Source organism: Podarcis melisellensis, assembly GCF_964234715.1.
Source record: "Podarcis melisellensis genome assembly, chromosome: 6".
NCBI classification, from domain to species: Eukaryota; Metazoa; Chordata; class Lepidosauria; order Squamata; family Lacertidae; genus Podarcis; species Podarcis melisellensis.
In genome coordinates this window covers 96,842,450-96,860,715 of record NC_138538.1, presented here as the reverse complement: position 1 = coordinate 96,860,715, position 18,266 = coordinate 96,842,450, and the positions used below count along the sequence as shown (strand labels likewise).

General features: G+C 44.0%; 1 protein-coding gene across 2 annotated transcripts; it reads left to right on the top strand.

Moving 5' to 3' along the window:
- The first annotated feature begins 82 nt into the window (after positions 1-82).
- UAP1 (UDP-N-acetylglucosamine pyrophosphorylase 1) lies at positions 83-17,522 on the top strand. 2 transcript variants are annotated; one of them, XM_081915120.1, is made up of 11 exons: positions 83-162; positions 1,881-2,175; positions 4,268-4,472; positions 5,297-5,472; positions 7,058-7,230; positions 7,699-7,892; positions 9,608-9,751; positions 10,504-10,692; positions 12,708-12,755; positions 15,260-15,326; positions 16,965-17,522. In XM_081915120.1, the coding sequence occupies exons 2-11, from the start codon at positions 1,884-1,886 to the stop codon at positions 17,040-17,042; spliced, it is 1,566 nt and encodes a 521-aa protein (XP_081771246.1). In that variant the 5' UTR covers positions 83-162; positions 1,881-1,883; the 3' UTR covers positions 17,043-17,522. The 2 variants fall into 2 exon arrangements, with proteins under 2 accessions (XP_081771246.1, XP_081771247.1); XM_081915121.1 differs by lacking the exon at positions 12,708-12,755.
- The last annotated feature ends 744 nt before the right edge of the window (positions 17,523-18,266 follow it).

Below are 18,266 nucleotides of genomic sequence, written 5' to 3'. Positions count from 1 at the left end.
CCGACGCGCGGCTCCTCCGGGACCCGGCGTGACGTGGCAGAGGCGCCTCCCCGCCCCGCGGAGCTTGCCATTGGTGGAGGGGCGGGGCTTGGGAAGAGGGCTCCGGCTGGGCTGCGGGTGGGAAGGAAGGAGCGGAGACGGCGCTGCGAGTCGCCGCGGGAGGTGAGCCCTGGAGGGGGCGGGCGGGCGGGGGGGAGAGAGTTAAATGGCATATCATCTCGCTTCTTGTTAAAAAGCTGAGCCAGAGCAAGGAGTCGCGTTTTCGGTTTTTATAAAGAAAATAATGATTGTGCCAAATTTGAGCAGCCCCAGCAGGGCATTTCAGAGGGGGTTTATTTGGCTTCTGTCGCGGTTAATGCAGTTTGACGGTGCTTTGCAGAGCAGCATAAAAGGGGGCAGGTGTCATAAAAGGAGCGCATACTCTACATGTGTGTGTATATACAGTATGCTATTTTTAGAGACACAGCATAATGATGTTTTCTGTGTCACACCCGGCATCCCCATGGTATAAGGAAGTTACCCTAGTCAGTGGCAGAAGTATGATGTGGCTCGATGACACGAGGGAGGCGTTTGTGTGCATGTGTGCGAGTCTAGCAAGCTGGTCTGTTTGTTGCAGTAACTCTGGGGTGCTTCAAAAAGGCACATATATATATATATGCAGAGAATATATATGTTCTATAGAGGACATGGGGATAAAAAAAGAAATGGGTGTTGTTATTGGTGTTTATAGTAATATTGAGGGTATGCACTTGTTACTGTTTGTAAAGGGGTGTGTGTGTGTGTGTGTGTGTGTGTGTGTGTGTGTGTGATACTGCTTTTAACTGTTGCGTGATTTCATGCCACCTTGAATTCCTTTTTTGGAAAATAAGATGGGACGTAAGCACTAAAATAAACACAATTTAAAAAAGAACAACCCTGTTTCAGTATTTGCCTTTACAGATGTGACTTAGGCTACCTTTGCCTCCTTGTGCCAGGAATCTTTCCCCCTGCAGAACTGTTCACTTAGGTATCACTGGAGTTGGTGCTTTCCCCTTCTTAATGGTGGCCTTCTTGGATCAAGATTCAGGCCAGCATCCTGCACATCCTTTTCAAAATGTCTTATGTTCTATATTCCAGTTTTGTAAATCATTCCACAAAAAATAGTGGGCTTCAAATATTTTGATGAGGTTATTAAGAGGCAAGTGGCCTGTAATTCCATGCTAGCCATAGATGAAGATTAGTCACCTCCACTGCAGCCAGTATGAAAATGCAAGCTAGTAAGGAAAAGGGAAAGCACCTTCTAACTATGCCTTTTCTTCTTCTTTTTATTATGTATTTTGTGTTTTTTATCTTGTATTTTTATGTTCTGAACTGCCCTGAGATCTATGGATACAGAACAGTATCAAAATTTAATAAATAAACAAGGAAGAGGGTTTCCTTCTTTTCACTAGCATGGAAACCAAGTAGTTTGGTAAATGTGGGGAGGAGTGACTCACCCATCTCCCAGTCTACTCAATTACCGTATTTTTTGCACCATAACACTCACTTTTTTCCTCCTAGAAAGTAAGGGGAAATGTCTGTGTGTGTTATGGAGGGAATGCCTACGGGTGGCATGCCTGCAGATTTTCCTCCTCTAAAAACTTACGGTACTTTCTTGAATCTCACCTATGTGACTACCTGCTTGGCTATGGCTACCTGGTGAATTGTTAAATTCAAGGCTGCTGTAGCTGTACTGTTTTTAATATTCAGTTGGAAGCCGCCCAGAGTGGCTGGGGAAACCCAGCCAGATGGGCGGGGTATAAATAATAAATTATTATTATTATTATTAGATGGGGGAAGTGCAAAGTGTTTTGGGGCTAAGAGTTTCTCAGTGAGTCTTACTGTTCTTTTTTCCTCCATAGGCCATGGACGGGGACAATGAGATCCATGAGCTCCAGCGCTGCTTGGCTGAGGCAGGACAGAGCCATCTGCTTCGGTTCTGGGAAGAACTGGATGTGTCAGAGCAGCAAGAGCTGTATAGAGACTTGAAGGACATGAATCTGGGAGAGCTGGGCCAAGCTTTCCAGAAAGCCATGAAGGAAAGCAGCCATTTGCCAGGACAGGAGAACGTGGATGCCAAAATGGAACCTGTGCCGCGTGAAGTGCTAGGGAGTGCAACGCGGGACCAAGCCCAGCTGTCAGCCTGGGAACAGGAAGGTAACAAGAGGAACCCCACTTGCCACATAGTCAGACCTGGTCAAGAACAACACAGATCATAGGCTTGCTTCTCTACACTTCTTATATAATATCCACAGTTTGTGAAATATGAAAGCACTCTCTGTTAGAAGGTGTAGGCTGATGTTACGGCAAGCCCAGTTGGGACCCCTTGTAGCAAGGTTTTAGCATGTGCTTTGAGGGAAGTGGGAAGTGAGAAGTCTCACAACTTCATAAAGTTTTCCTGCAGTTTTCTTACAGACCATTGTGTAACTACAATAATACAATGGCAAATCTATGTATTTTGAGACTAACATTTTAAAAAATGGTTGTGTATGTCTCTAGACTCTTATGGAAGGTGCTTGTTGAATGCCAAATTATGAATAATTTTAAAGTGGGGAGAACATACTAGTTTCTTGGCTTTCATTCTATTAGTAACATTGCTGAATTGCACTCTTTAGATTAATTTTCTCTGTCTTGTTGTGTTTCTCCGCTTGGCCGTCTTGACTGTATGGAGCCTTGGTGGCCTACGTGGGAGTCTGCTATTCCTTTTACTATGTAGCCAAAGGGATTTAGGCCTGAGTGCCATTTCTTAATATGATCTCTTCCACTAGCAACTGCAGGAAAAAGTAGAAACAGTGGACCCTTGAGCAAGCTGTTTGTGTCAGTTCTCTGGACCGCTGAAGTGCATGTTGGTCCATAAGGACTCTCCTTGTTACCCCAAAGAGCTATGACCTTTCCCAGTGCTTTCCCCTCAGAGTCAGCTGGAGACTGAGTCTATCATACCATAGTCATAAGATCTGTGGGCTTGGAGTATGGTCTGGATTGAAGCAGTGACAGAGAGAGAGAAGAAAGAATTAAAGAATTAAAGAAAAAGTAATATCTAGGCTCAAGTCTGATTGCTCTGGACTAGAAAAATATTAAAACTTGCAAAAGCAGCAGCAGCAACAGCTGTGTTGCTGTTAAGAAGAGAATAAGCAAGATTTTGCTTTTACTATCTCAGTAACTGTTTAAAATGTCATAAAGCAGGCTTTTGAGTAATACAGCATTCTTCTCCAGGCCAAGAAAACTTGGTACTACTGAATGTTTTTTGAAGTTAGCTTTGTTCTGCCTTGCTGCTTAGGTTGCTCTTTGCCTGTGTTCCTCATTCACCTATACTGTGTGCTCTTTTTTTAAAAAAACAAATGCTTAAATAGTTTCAGGCATGTTTCCAAGCAGGAAGTAATCCAGGAAGCATTTTATCATGGGGAGGCCAAATAAACATTTAACACATAATGTATCTTTAGAAACACCCATATTTGAACTCCTGTGATAATAAAATTATTGATGAGAACCCCAGATTTGCATGCAACATTCTTTCTTGCCATTTCCCCAACCTCATGTCTAGCCAACTTGCCTGGCTTGAGGCAAACCATCAATTTGCCACTTCATCCAAACCAACAGTCTCTGCTTTTCAAACTTGGAAATTAGGCAAGGAATTAGCAAGTGAGCCTCAGATTCATTCCAGCATTGTACGTGTAAAGTCAAACACAGGTTGGCATAACCACTGATTCCCCGTCTTCCAAGGTCTATTCTGAAAAATGAATGGTGTAACTTTTAATGTGCTTGTTCACACATTTTTGTTTTTTTGATGTTGAGAAGCAATCAAACCTGAGAGTAGTATTATAGGATGGGAAAGGCAGTCATACAGAGTACAGATGCTCTACCCCCTTTCCTCCTTAAAAGCAGCAACAAAAATATACTTTAAACAATGCATATATATCTCCAGAACTGTAATTACTTTTCTTGTTCTTAAGTGAAGCTTTTGGTTCAAGATGCAAATTCTAGTGGTGTAGAAGGATGTTAGGGAATTTCTCATTGCTCTTGGTTCCAAGTAGCGCATAAAACAGCCTTAGATTAGTAGTAGAGAGGACTGGAGTCTCCAAGGGCACTTTGAGCAGGATACAGAGATTCTAGCTTCATTATGTGACGCACGTCTGTTTGGATCAGTTAGATCCTTTGAGTAAGGCCTTACATGCCTGAAAAAGAGTTGTGTGCAAATCAAATGCTTGCTGTCAATCACTGGAGTAACATTTATTTTTCTTGCTCATTTCAGGTCTCCGACAGATTTCCCAAAACAAAGTTGCTGTTCTTCTTCTAGCTGGTGGGCAAGGAACAAGGCTGGGTGTCTCCTACCCCAAGGGGATGTATGATGTAGGCCTTCCATCCCACAAAACTCTCTTCCAGATTCAAGCAGAGCGCATCCTGAAACTGCAGCAGCTGGCTGAAAGACAACATGGCCTGAAATGTGTTATTCCATGGTAAGCAACTTGGACACTTCAGTCATTTTATCAGTGTTCTTCAGGAGCAAGTGGAAGCAGATGATCCCTGCTAGTGGTCTTTGTTTTGTTGGTTCAGAAGCTTTTGCTGCCTTGCTTTCAGGGCTGTATGGCTACTCAGGGTTGTATCCAGCAGTGGTGTGAGCAGAAGACAGCTTGCCTGCAGAAGGCATTCTTTTCCCTTCCTCTACATCATCAATCCCTACACACACTCCACCCCCCAAGAGTACTTTGGGGCCCTTCAACAGTGAGGGGTGTATCTTATAAAGTTGGAGTACAAGGGTAAAATAGCTATAAGTTGGCATAAGATCTCTTGCCCCAGTTTTGAATTATTTCCTCTGAAGTTTTCTGGCACGTATGGTTTCAGAGCCCATAAGAAAGCTGTGAAATAACACTTGTGAATGCATGGCTTCTTTTGGCCCTTTGGGGAGGAAGGTTCCTACGTATGTCTAGTAGCAAGGAAAGGCCACGAGCTTTGTATCCCATAATAGGTGAACACTTTCATTTTCCAACAGGCTTTGGGAAAGTGACTGCTTTTAGTTAAAAGGCTGGTGCCATGCTGATTTTATTATAATTATGTGTATGCTTTAAACAGATTTTATAGATTTATTTAGTTTTAATTCTATTGTTTTTCAATGATAGATTTTTCTATGTTCGTAGCAATTCTTGTTTTATGTAAGCCACTTTGAGTTCTGATGTGGGGAATGCAGGATATAAATATATAATAGATGATGATGATGATGTTGATGATATGATATATGCTCCCTGTCTTAATTATCTATGATTCTTTTATTTGTGCCATTCAGGTACATCATGACAAGTGGTAGGACAATGGAATTGACTAAAGAATTTTTCCTGAAGCACAAATACTTTGGCTTAAAGAAAGAGAACGTGATCTTCTTCCAGCAAGGGATGCTGCCTGCCATGGACTTTGATGGGAAAATCCTCTTGGAAGAGAAAGGCAAAGTTTCTATGGCACCAGGTGCAACATCTGTAGGAACCCTTTCCAAACCCATATTGGCAACTGCCCCTCTTTGCTCATCAGCTTCTGCTATGTCCGTAATTTGCTTCCTGTGACTTGATGAGAAAAGGTGCTGAGGAAAGGGGCAGCTGGGGCTTCTGCTTAATAGTTGAGGCTACCAGCAAGCCTCTTTCCTGCTCTCATGTTTTGTTTCCCAGTCGTGTCCCTCAGAAGTCTATGCAAATCCACAGTTTGACATGATGGCCTCAATTAAAAATGTCATTTCCCCCTCATTCTTCTTCACCCCCCATTATGTCTTCCAAAAGCAACTCCTCCCTTTTTATCATTCAAAAAATAGAACAGATTGTGATTATAAAGAAAACAATGTAGAAAATAGGAATATCATACAAAAACCAACAAGACGTAGACTCCCAAACTTCATAGAGAATCATGACAACCAGCAGCTAAGCTTGAATAACACCAGTAACTATAATAAGTGAGACACTAAAAATTTGCCATCTAACTTACATTTTTGTGGCATTGTGTAACAGGGCTCCAAATTTGATTGTTTCAGTAGTGACTAAGTTAACAAGTATGGTTTTTTTCCAAACTTTGAGCAACCGTTCTTTTTTTTTATTTTTATGATGGTTCCAAATAAGACCCTTCAGTATCTTCCAAATTCAGAAATTTAACACACAGAAGTTGCTCATGCTTATTCATCTGGTTATTTTTTATTAGCTCAATAAAAAAGCTTTCAGGTCATTATGTAAGGCAACATGTGAAAATTCTTGAACCATATAACCAGGCCCCAACATCACTTTGCCCTTACACAGGGCCATTGTGGTCATTTTCTCAAAGCCAACATTTTCAGCTTCCAGATACTTCAAGCATGGAAATGCTGAATCTTAAAGCCATTTTCTTTCTGATTGAACGCTTGCGATTAGCATGAACCTTTATTAAAAAGGAAGTTCCCTACTTCATGAAAGATTAGCTGTGGAGGCATAGGCTATCATTTGTGCAGCAGCCATCATGGCTGCCCCAGCATCTGATATGTTGCCCAACAAATCTTTTAGTGATTAATGTTTGTGTTGTTTTTGGGATTGCCCAGCTGGCAGTTAGCTCATGCATAGAGCTGAAATGCTTTTCTATGTGGAGCTCAGTTAATGGTTTTGCTTCTTACCTTTAAAAGCCCTAAAGGGAATGCTACCTCCTTTGTGGACCTCACTGGCCCCCCAGAGTTTTGGACAAGGTCCTGCTGCACCCAGGGTAACACTGGAGGCCATGAAGAAGGCAGACTGCCTCAGCTGAAACACCATCACTTACAGAGCTCTCTCAAGAGGGGGGGGGGTTCTCTGACTTTTGTGTGTGGGCAGGACTTTTAAAAAAAATAGAAAGGCATTTGGAATATAAGGTTTTCAGTGATGCTGCTGATATTTTCTGTGTTACCAGTAATGCTGAATTTTTAGGATTTTTACTGACAAACCTTAAGTATGTTAACTTGTCTTTGTGGTGGGTCATATAAAAAAAAAAGGTGCACAAAACCTGATGTGAAAAAATAACTTTTCTGACCTACTGAACTGCTTCCTTTTCTTCTCCCTTCCTAAAGATGGTAATGGTGGTCTCTACCGAGCTCTGGGAGCCCATCATATTGTGGAGGACATGGAAAAGCGAGGCATTGGCAGCATCCATGTCTATTGTGTTGACAATATTTTAGTCAAAGTGGCTGACCCTCGCTTCATTGGCTTCTGTGTACAGAAGGGAGCAGACTGTGGAGCAAAGGTAACCCATCTTGATGCAGGCTGTAGGTTGTTAGGTTTGGGAAGGTGTCTCTATAGGACCTTGTGGGGGTGGGGTATGTTAGGTGTAACTAACTGCACTCTTTTATCTTCTGAATGGCTTCTTCATTGAACTGTCAGACTTTAGTTTTTATTGCCTTTTGATTCCACTGTTTCCCTCCTCTCTACTCATGCATGAATACCAGTAGCTGAAAGCCACAGGGGGGAGAGTTGCTCTTGCGCTGGGGTCCTGCCTGCTGGTTTCCTGCCGGCGCCTGCTTGGCCACTGTGAGAACAGGATGCTGGACTCCTTGGGTACAGCTGGCTCTTCTTATGTTCATATTATACTGTGGTACCCAAGAATAGCATCCATGTACGTTCATGCATATGATGAAGCCCACCAAGGTGCATGCTGTAATCAGTTTGTCAGCCTTCTAAGTATAACAAAACTCTTGTTGTTCTTCTATATTAGGTTGTTGAAAAGACCAATCCCACGGAGCCCGTTGGTGTGGTGTGCCGAGTGGGTGGCGTTTACCAAGTGGTGGAGTACAGTGAGATTTCTCTGGCCACAGCACAGAAAAGGGGTCCTGATGGCCGGCTGCTGTTTAATGCTGGGAACATAGCCAACCACTACTTCACCCTGGAGTTTCTGAAAGACATTGTCAAGTAAGGGCATCCTTTAGTCCTGAGATGCACTCCTACAGGAGTGGAATAGCTCTTATATATTATTTCCTTCTATCTATCCTCATATATCTGCAGTTGCTACCTTCCTTTTGTGTCACAAATTTTTAGCAAACAATGCCAGTTTATACATGTAGCGGAATCAAGGGGTAAATCTTTTCCTGAACTATGCTACCGTATTTTTCCGTGTGTAAGACTAGGGTTTTTATTTTTTTAAAAAAAAGGTTTAAAATTGGGGCTCATCTTATACACGGGTAGTGCTAAGGGGTGTTTTCTTATTTTGGAGTCCCCCACAGATGGGGGGGCATCTTAAACATGAGGGCGTCTTATACACAGAAAAATATGGCACTTCAGGCAGCTGGAGACAGGGAGCTGCATGTTTGAATGCACCCCTGGGGGGGAGGGAGAACAGCGAATTCTCGCTTTTTAACAGCAGAATTCAGCTAGATTTGCCTCCTTCAGAACATGATTCTGCAGGAATTAGGAACTTGTGGCCCTGTTCTTAGACTGAATCTCACATAAACCCCAGTCAGTATGGCCAATGGTCAGGGGTGATAGAGGTTGTGATCCAGTAACAGCTAAAGCACCACAGGTTGCATCCCAGCACTATTGTTTTGGGTCCACAGAGATCCGCCCTTGAACCCCTGAATCTGGCGATCATTCTAGCTAGAAAAAGCTTTACCACTTGATTCTGCTATGTTTATGTCCCTGTGCAGAGTATGTCCCCCTGTTTCAGTTTAAAGGTGGAAATGAACAGTGGCGTAGCGTGGGGGGTGCAGGGGGGCCGGCTGCACCGGGCGCAACATCTGGGGGTTAGGGTTAGGGGGCGCAAATCCACGGGTTAGGGGGCACAAATGACTTGCCTTGCCCCGGGTGCTGACAACCCACGCTACGCCACTGGAAATGAATGAGAACTGGGGCACTGGTTAACTGTTCTGAGTTTTATTTTTGGAAGTTCAGTGGCACTTGCTTATGGAAATGGCAAGGTTTTTTAATGGAAGCATTCTGCTAGGCCCACCACAAAGCTCTAACGTCCAGTTTCAATGTTATTTTGTCTCAGTCAGAACAGTAAATGTAGAAAAAAATAATATGCTGATTGTGTCCAAGCCTTAAAGAGAATTGATGAAAGAAAATGGTCCCTAATACGTAGGGACAGAGGTGTTTAGAGCTCCATGTCAATAGCAGAGGACCTGAATTGTGCATTAAAACCATGAAGTTAGTAGTGGAGATTTTGGCATGCTGATGCAGTCTGATTGCACTGAGATTTGTACTAGTTGCTGCTGGTGGGGTGTGTGAGGTGTGTGTGTAAAAAGTGGTAGTGAGTCCTAACTGCAGATCATCTGTAGAAAATGGCACCTTCTACCTTTGCAGCCAAAAGGTAAAGCAAAGGTGTGGATCAAATATCCTACACTTGGGATAGATGGCTTCTTCTGTGCCAGAATAACTAGATATCAAGCGTCTTCTGCTGGAAATACATTAATATTCAATGGAAACCTAAGAACTGCCTTGTTATATCAAGGTCCATCTCATTCAGTATTGGTTTTCAGCTGCCGTGCAAGTGGTTCACAAGCCTGGCATGAAGGTGATGTCTTTCCCCATTCTCTGCCCCCAACATCTGGTACCTGGAGGCTTCATTTAGCTAATGACCCTTGATTCCCTGTGTGCTTCAGACTCTGCTGACTCTTCCCTTGATGTTTCAGTCTTTACGAGCCTCAGCTACAGCACCACGTGGCCCAAAAGAAGATCCCGTGTATAGATGTAGCCACTGGAAAGCCTCTGAAGCCAGACAAACCAAATGGGATTAAGATGGAGAAATTCGTATTTGACATCTTCCAGTTTGCCAAGTATGTCCTTTTCTTCTGCTCCTCTGCCTAGTCCTGAGGGTGTTTTGTGTTACCTGTTGCAACTTCATTTCGGTATGTTAGCTTTACTTTCAAAACAAGAAACCCAATTTTGGATCTTCACCCCTTGTAGAAGGTACAAACTATATGAGGCATGTGCGCTGGGAAGCTGAGCTGCCGAGGAGCTAGCTAAGATTAGCAAAGAGAGGAACTAAGTTAATCTTGCAGTTTGGAGAGCAGAAAGAAGTACGTTGCATGAGGAGTTGAGAATAGATTTTTACTTATGGGTGAGGAGCATTCTTGCATCCTGAGACTCTTGTGGCAACTGATAGCACAGAGGCAGTCATAGTAGGAAACCAGCAAGAGGGCAGGGGGCCTTCTTGGAGAGGAGCATGTGGCCTGTATACTAAACCTCTGCTACGGTGCCAAGGTGAACTCCCAGGAAGGTCCCTCTTTGCCACAGTGCCTTCAGTTGTCCCTTTGTGTGTAAGATTGGGACTGCCCTCGCAGCCTAGAAAGAGGGAAACTGAAAATCTGCAGTCCACTTCTGAAGACTGGGGAAAGGTTCTCTTTGCTTCTTACAAGTCCTTGGCCTTCACCTTGGAAACTGATGTCCATGCTTGCGTGGCTGGCCTGTCACAGTAAAATTTGAGGTATTTGGGAACCGTCTTGAACTTTGGCTGGTTTCCTTCTAATTTGATGGATAAAAAAAAAAAAAACTTACCAGAGCTGTCTCTGCTTTCTTGCTCTTCTAGAAAATTTGTGGTTTACGAAGTGCTGAGAGAAGACGAGTTCTCTCCTCTGAAGAACGCAGACAGCCAGAATGGGAAAGACAGCCCCACCACTGCACGCCACTCGCTGATGTCACTGCATCACTGCTGGGTTCTCAATGCTGGAGGGCACTTTGTGGATGAAAATGGAAGGCGCCTTTCTGCAATTCCCCGGTAAGAATATTTAGGCCTAGCTTTAGCTTTTGCCTTCCGTCCCTGAGTATCTGGGGATGCAAGGATGCTGGAGCTTCCAGCTGATCGGGTTTCTAGTAATACTCTGCAACAGGCTCCCGTCTCCATAATATCTCCCTCTGATTGTAATTAGCATGGCTGAGATAACTACACAGTGTGAGGCATCAATCTTGATTGATGTACTTGATCATCACAGTTGCATCTGTGTCATTGGGGACAAGTGAATGGAACCCCAGCATTTAGGAAACTACTCCAGCCTTCCATAATTCAAACTGGAGCCAGGATATCCAAGCCTTTTTAGAGAATAGCTGCTTTAGGCTCCCTCTTCTTCAGATGTGGGAAGGTACCAGTGCCTTCGCCCTTTTAGAATAATAGCAGCAAGCAGAAGACAACAATTTGTCTGTACCTTGAAGTGTGTTTATAAAGTATTTTTACCCCACTCTTTAACCGAAAAGGCTCACACAGTGGCTAACAATCCCAGACTTAAAATCTAAAAGGCACAACACACCAGAAACAAAAGATGGAGAGGAAGGGAGAAGGTGAACACAAGCACCAGTAGGTTAAAAAGGTAAAGGTAGCTCTGACCGTTAGGTCCAGTCGCAGACGACTCTGGGGTTGTGCTCTCATCTTGCTCTGTAGTCCAAGGGAGCTGGCGTTTGTCCGCAGACAGCTTCTGGGTCATGTGGCCAGCATAACTAAGCCACTTCTGGTGAAACTAGAGCAGTGCACGGAAATGCCATTTACCTTCCCGCCAGAGCTGTACCTATTTATCTACTTGCACTTTGATGTGCTTTCGAACTGCTAGGTGGACAGGAGCTGGGATCGAACAACAGGAGCTCATTCCGTCAGGGGGTTTCGAACCGCCGACCTTCTGATCGGCAAGCCCTAGGCTCTGTGGTTTAGACCACAGCGCCACCTGTGTCCCAGTAGGTTACAGTGTTCTTATAGTGACCACCTGGAATGGAAAGACTTCAGAAGAAGAGGAGATAATATTAGCTAGTTTCTCAGCAGAGCTGATGAATTTACCAAGGCCTAGTATCTAATGCAGTCTTTGTCAGTCTTGGGTCCCTAGAGGTTGTTGGGCTGCAACTCCCTAGCCAGTGAGTCCAGTGGTTAGGAATGGTGGGAGTTGTCGTTCAAGAACATTGGGGACCCAAGGTTGAGAGAGGCTGCTCTAATGTATGGTTTAGGAAACAGCTGGGATAACAGCTTTATAATGTTTTAATAGAAGCTGCTTGGCAGATGAGCCTTGCTTGTACATACTTGAGTGCCTCAACACATTTGCTCATAGGACTAGAGTGATCATCTCCAGGGGGTTGGACTCGATGGCACTTGTGGTCTCTTCCAACTATGATTCTATGATTCTGTGAACTGCGTCCATGCTTGGAGCTGGTGGAATTAAAAGTTTTCTGGCTGGGGGACTTATGAGGGGTCTTGGAATCACTTAGAGATCAGCACTGAATTTACATGATCAAGATTAAGTTTGTGGGAGACTGTGTCTGTTGCATAGAAACATCTATGTTGCTCTGAAGAGAGTGGAATTGAGTGAAGTGGTCTACCACACTCATGGCACATGCAAAACAATTTGTTTAGTTAGAAGTAGAATCCTAAATAACGTGCCACCGTCATTCAGTTCAGCCAGCAGTGGCCTCCAAGGCCCCTTAGGAGTCATATCAATGGAATGAGCCCCACCAACCATTGTACAGTGGTACCTTGGTTGTTGAACTTAATAAAAAACCAAGGTGCGGCTTCCGATTGGCTGCAGGAGTTTCCTGCACTCAATCAGAAATTGTTTCGGATGTTCGGTTTCCAAAAAAACATTCGCAAACCGGAACACTCCCTTCCAGGTTTGCGGCATTCGGGAGCCGATTTGCTTGGGAGCCACGCCATTTGACAACCAAGGTACCAAGAGACTCAGGAAAGTCTGCTTTTTTGATTTGGCATATTCCCTAGCTTCATTTCCCTTCTGATTAATCCTTTTTCTTCCCATGTGACAGTTGCACTAATGGAAGGTCTGATGCGATCCAGGCGGATGTCAGTCACAAGTAAATATACTATCCTGGATGGGTGAAGGTGCATGGTGATGGCGCTGCGCTTGGCACTGACTAACAATCCTTTCTGCAGCATGCAGGGTCTCGGTGCTCAGCCTGTTTTCTTTCATTTTTTAAGGGAGTGGGTTGTTGTTTGTTGCTGTGATAAACCTGTCTCTTGGGAAGGGTCTGGCAGCTGAGGTGAATGCTGGGGAAAGGTGCATGTCTTGACTGCGTAGATTCCAGGAGGTGATGACGAGTGAAACTGAAGAGTAACCTGGCCACATTCCTTTGAGAAAGCTGTGAATCTGAAAGGCTTAACTGGGATCTGATGGCATATGACCCTGTGACTGCTTTTATGGTGTACCAAGACAAGAGGTTTCATGAAAATGAGCTGGTAGGGCTCTCAGTTTTGCATGCAGTGTAGTATGCACTGCGTTTTTGCCAGGCTTAGAGTCTGTTTTTAAGTTTGCCAGAAGGCTTGCTTATGTTTTGGAAGGCAGAGTGACACAGTTTAGGTATTGCTTTTACCATGTTTGATCTCTGCTATAGTTCTGTAATTACTGTAAGCTACTGTGCCCATCGGTCATCCTGTTTTCTCACGTAGACTTCATTTCCAGATCCCAATGAGATTCTATTATTGTTCTGTGCCTAAGGGCTCAGTATTTTAAAATGGAGAAGACTGTTCGCAGGAAGAAATTTCCACACAAAACTTGTGAAAGCCATTTTAAAACAAACTGGCAAGAGGAGAGTCAACTGAGAATCTAGTGTTTCTGCATAGTTACGAACAGCTCTTCTGACAGATTCAGCTCTATAGTTCATGTGAATTTAAAAAACATATACACAGCACCTCTGAGAATTGCAGTGCTCGCGTGCAGCTGCACTGTGTTAACAGAACTTTCTAGAGCTGCTGTGCAACAAACTTCCTGCAGCCAATAGGAAGCCGTGGCCCCATGCAGAGCAACCGGCGCGGCAGTTTAGCTCCGCGCGGAGACTGACTGAGCGGGTGGCAGGGGCTGGGAGCTGGTTTAATGACCCACTCGGGCCATATACGGCCCACGGACCGTGGTTTGCCGACCTCTGGTCTTGGTAGTGCTGCAATTTGGAAAGTGCTGGTTTCTCTTGCTGTTTCTTCCCTTTTCCAAAGGGCATCACAAGTGAGAGAGAAATCCTTCTCTGCCAAAGGAGGTGGGCAAGAACATTATTGCAAGCGAGGCTGCTAAGCCAGCCCAAGGCGTGTACACTTTGCTGTCTCCCTTACATTCTAGAGCCCCATGGCTTGGTGGAATAAGCAGTGCTGAGCTAGCTAGATGGACCAGTAGTCAGGTTTCCTTTTGGGTATCATCATACAATCTACTCTACTAATTTTACTGTTAGGACCACAAAATCTAGCAGAATGGATCACTTGCTGGAATTTCTTGTGACTTTTGACCTGGAACAAAGTGCTTATGAATTCCTTGATTGTGAGCAGAAACCTTTATGGGCCACTTAAGATAGCTTTTGTCTAATTTCCAACATGGAAAGCACATGTGCACAGGAGTTTGCAATTGGGCAAGCAGACTTTCATGCCTTGTTTTTGTTCTGAAACCCAAAGGGCTGTCAAACAACTGCCTCTTTTATTCAGTTAAATTGAAATAATTTGCAGTACCAACATTTTCACAAACAGCTACCAGTCATAGTAATAAGGAAAAACCACATTTAAAAAAAAAATGCACTCCATGTTATACTAACACTAGAACTAAAATAACACCCGAGAACGTAATGACATTGTCTTAAACTCTGAGCCTTGCTGATTTAAAATTTGTGTCTCTTGGATTCGACAACTAAAGCTTTATAGTCGGTTGAGCTACAATTTTTAAATCCAGAACCCTCATAAATTGTCTGAAGATGGAAGGCACAATGCTTGAAATGATGTACAGTGGTATCTCGGGTTACAAACACCTCAGGTTACAAACACTTCAGGTTACAGACTCCGCTAACCCAGAAGTAGTACCTGGGTTAAGAACTTTACCTCAGGACGAGAACAGAAATTGCTGCAGCAGCGGGAGGCCCCATTAGCTAAAGTGGTACCTGAGGTTAAGAATGGATTCAGGTTAAGAACAGACCTCCGGAATGAATTAAGTTTGTAACCAGAGGTACCACTGTATTAGAGTGGGTTTTTTAAGCAAATGGTCTGCTCAGTTTAATATTGATGCTCATTAATAAGAAGATATGTATGTGAAAGGAGCAGTGAAGTTTTAATTTTTTTTTCTCCCACTTCTCAGTTGCCACTGGTGCGTTGTGTGTGTGTGTGTGTGTCTCTCAGGGCACAAGCTTAACTAACCCCTGTGGATTCAGGTCTGGAGCTGCTGCATGGGTGCCATCTTAGTTTCCTTATTGCTGCTGAACTGTTTCCTTGGCAGGAGCTGAGGAAGATGCTAATCCTTAACAAAGTGACAAGAGTGACTACCTTCCTAACTGAAAGACGTGAATCTTGTCTGATTTGTTTATGTTTTTCTCCCTCACTTTTTTTTCTTTAGACTGAAGGATGCCAGTGATTTCCCAATTCAGTGTGAGATTTCTCCTCTTGTTTCCTACGGGGGTGAAGTAAGTGGATGTGCTGTTCTCTATTTCTCTCCCCACCCCCATCCAGTTTGAATTTGTAATTCCCCTGTCTTAATGCTCAGGGCAGATAGCAAGGCTTGACGTAAACCACAGGAAGGTATGCTGTGCACGCCTTATACAAATGAGCTGGTGGCTGTCCGTCCTTGGCACTGTAGCGAAGAGGGGGTAAGAGGAGCCTAGAGAGCTGGCACGAGGAAGTCATCCTATCTTGTAGATGCAGGTGTGAGTTTATCTGGCCATTCAAACAGTGGTGTAAGTCATGGGTAGGGAAACTAAGGTCCGCAGGCCCAATTGCCTTCTGGATCCGGCCCGCGAATGGTCTGGGAATCTCTGCATGGCTTGCAAGTGCGCGTGTTCTTTCCCTCCCACTCGACGCCTCCTCCCTCCTGGCTTCTCCCCGCCCTGCCTAGAGGAGGAAGGGGGCTGGGCTTTGTTGGTGCCAGCAGCACCAGTGCTCGAGTGGGCGCCATTTTAAGCAGCCCCTCTTCGGATCCCTTTTGTGCGCCGCTCATCACCCCTCTGCTGCCAGCCTCTGCCGCTCACAAGACACAGGTAAGCAGCCACCAGGGCTTGTGGTGCTCTTGCACCATTCCCCCCCCCCAAAAAAAAAATATAGTCCGGCCCCCCACAAGGTCTGTCATGAGTCTTGTACTCCCAGCAGGGTCACCCAAGGCGGTAAGGTCAGAGGGGGGGAGCTAGACCTGTGGTTCCCAACGTGGGGCTCACCACACGCCCCACAGGGGGGTAATTTGGTTTTTAAGGGGGGCAAATTGAGAATGAATTAGACCAAGTTAATGGCCTTTTAGGTTTCCTCCATGTGAATAGGAGTTCACTTTTTGAATAGTAAGAATTATATGTGACCAGGGGGAGGAGCGTTAGGATTTTAGAGATGCTTAGGTGGGGCATGACCAAAAAAAGGTTGGGAACCACTGAGCTAGACATAGAATAATCCTAGAAATCTTCAACGGCAGAACAGCCAGAAGATAAAAAGCGGTATGTTACAATGACTGTGAAGGCGAATGAAGGCCTCAGCAGATAAGACTGTACCGGTCGTTGTGATACCCATGCCATCGGAATAGAGCCTTACTGCGAAGACTGTGCGTTGGTCAGTGTGTACTGATCTACACGCATAAAACAATTTTTTGGAAAGTTGGATAATTATGATAACTAATGGTCTCAGGGGCAGGGGGCACATTTTTATTTGTATTATTATTATTACTTTGTTTAAAAGAAAAGAAAAGCAATACATCTGCTTCAACTGGGCAAGAGGAATGTCAGAACTTGATTTGGCTTTTCTAGCCACTTGCTCTGTCTTGGACATGGAAGGTGTAAATGATTAATCCGGAGCTTGAAACTGACAAGTATTATATGCCAAGTGTTTCTGGCATCTTGTTATCTCATTTATTGCCATAACTCCTATGCGGAGATCATAAATTGTTATGTTTACAGGTGGGGAAGTAAAGTTGAATGGTTCTTGGCTGAACAGAAATTTAAGCCTGGTGTTCCCAAGTTCAGAGCTGCACTTTGGTTTGCACTGACGTTTTGACTCCCTAGCCCTTAGTACTACTAAGTCTGCTGTGCCCAGTTTCTGAATATCTGTTGCTGCTTTTATTCTCCTAGGGCCTGGAGGAATACGTGAAGGACAAAGAATTCCATGCCCCTTTGATTATCCATGAGTTGGTGAAGAATGGATTGTGAGATCCCCCTGCTCATCTTTCTGGTCTAGAACTTGTTGTGATCCTCGGTTGTCAGACTGGGAATATTCGAATTAAAGTTTCAGTTTTTCACTTAAATTGAATTCCCTCAGAATCCAGGACTTGGCTGCAGTGAGAATGGGTGGAGTCCTCTTCACGCTTTTTATCTTGAGGATAGCTATTTATATAACTTTTAATTTAAGGGTAGTAACACTTAAAATAGCAAGGATGCTACATTTCATTCTACAGAACTTCAAGGCATTTTGTATCAAATCCAATGGTATACCTTCAAAAAGGCTTTATGGTACGGGGTTTGAGTTGGGGAAATTTTATTTTCCTCAAATATATGTGACTTTTAAAAAAGTGATGGGATTTTATGGCTGCCCATATTGTGCTTTTATTAACAGTTGTATCTTGCAAAGGTTGCACAGTTGAAAGAATGCTGAAGGAGTGAAACTGGATTAAATTGTCTCTCCCCCCCCAATGCTGTGTTTCCTCAAATTTCTTGAACCTGCTTCTGAATTTCCACTCTTTATGTGGGGCGGGGGCTGACCCTGTACCTCCATGTGTTACACATGAGATTGTACAAATGATCCTTGCATGCAGTTTTGTGCATAGAGCACACTGCTTCTTGTGAAGATATGTGTACTGGGGTATTAATGCCAAATACCATCAGTTAGAGGAGGGGTAGAACAGGATTCCTTGATGGGGTAACGTGGGCGCAATAGGGGATTATGAGGACACTGTCAAGGAGCATTCGGTCCACCCAGAGCTTTGGGGAAGGAGCCAAACAAAGACTTTGTGTGCCTCTCCAGGTGCCTGCTGTCCTAGTTTGACAACCAAAATGAATGTCTCATTCCCCTCCCCCCAAATTATTTTTATTAATACAGTTTCTTAAAATCAGGTTTCCTGCTCCTGTTCCAAACATACGATCATAATTTCCTCACACTGCCACATCATTTTGTATTTAGAGTCCAAGTAACACCATTCACTTGCTGTTAAACCATTCTTCCAGCTGGCCACCTCTTTCACCTTACAAACAGAACCTCCGTTACATCTTATAAATAAATATTCTATTTCACGTGTTGTTCCAGACCTGGTGTGCTGGGAGAGTTAATTACTATCTTCCTTTGTTCAGTCTTTGGAGTGTTTATCTGGTCACATTCCATTCCTTTCACCATTTACCGACTCGCATACCAGCTGTCACCATAACTCACAGAGTGTGTAT

Bases quoted from the DNA above. Each gene is read 5' to 3' on its own strand.
- UAP1 (XM_081915120.1), top strand. From the start codon at position 1,884: ATGGACGGGGACAATGAGATCCATGAGCTCCAGCGCTGCTTGGCTGAG. The intron at 2,176-4,267 runs GTAACAAGAGGA...TGCTCATTTCAG, and splicing joins GTCAGCCTGGGAACAGGAAG to GTCTCCGACAGATTTCCCAA. The intron at 5,473-7,057 runs GTGCAACATCTG...CCCTTCCTAAAG, and splicing joins CAAAGTTTCTATGGCACCAG to ATGGTAATGGTGGTCTCTAC.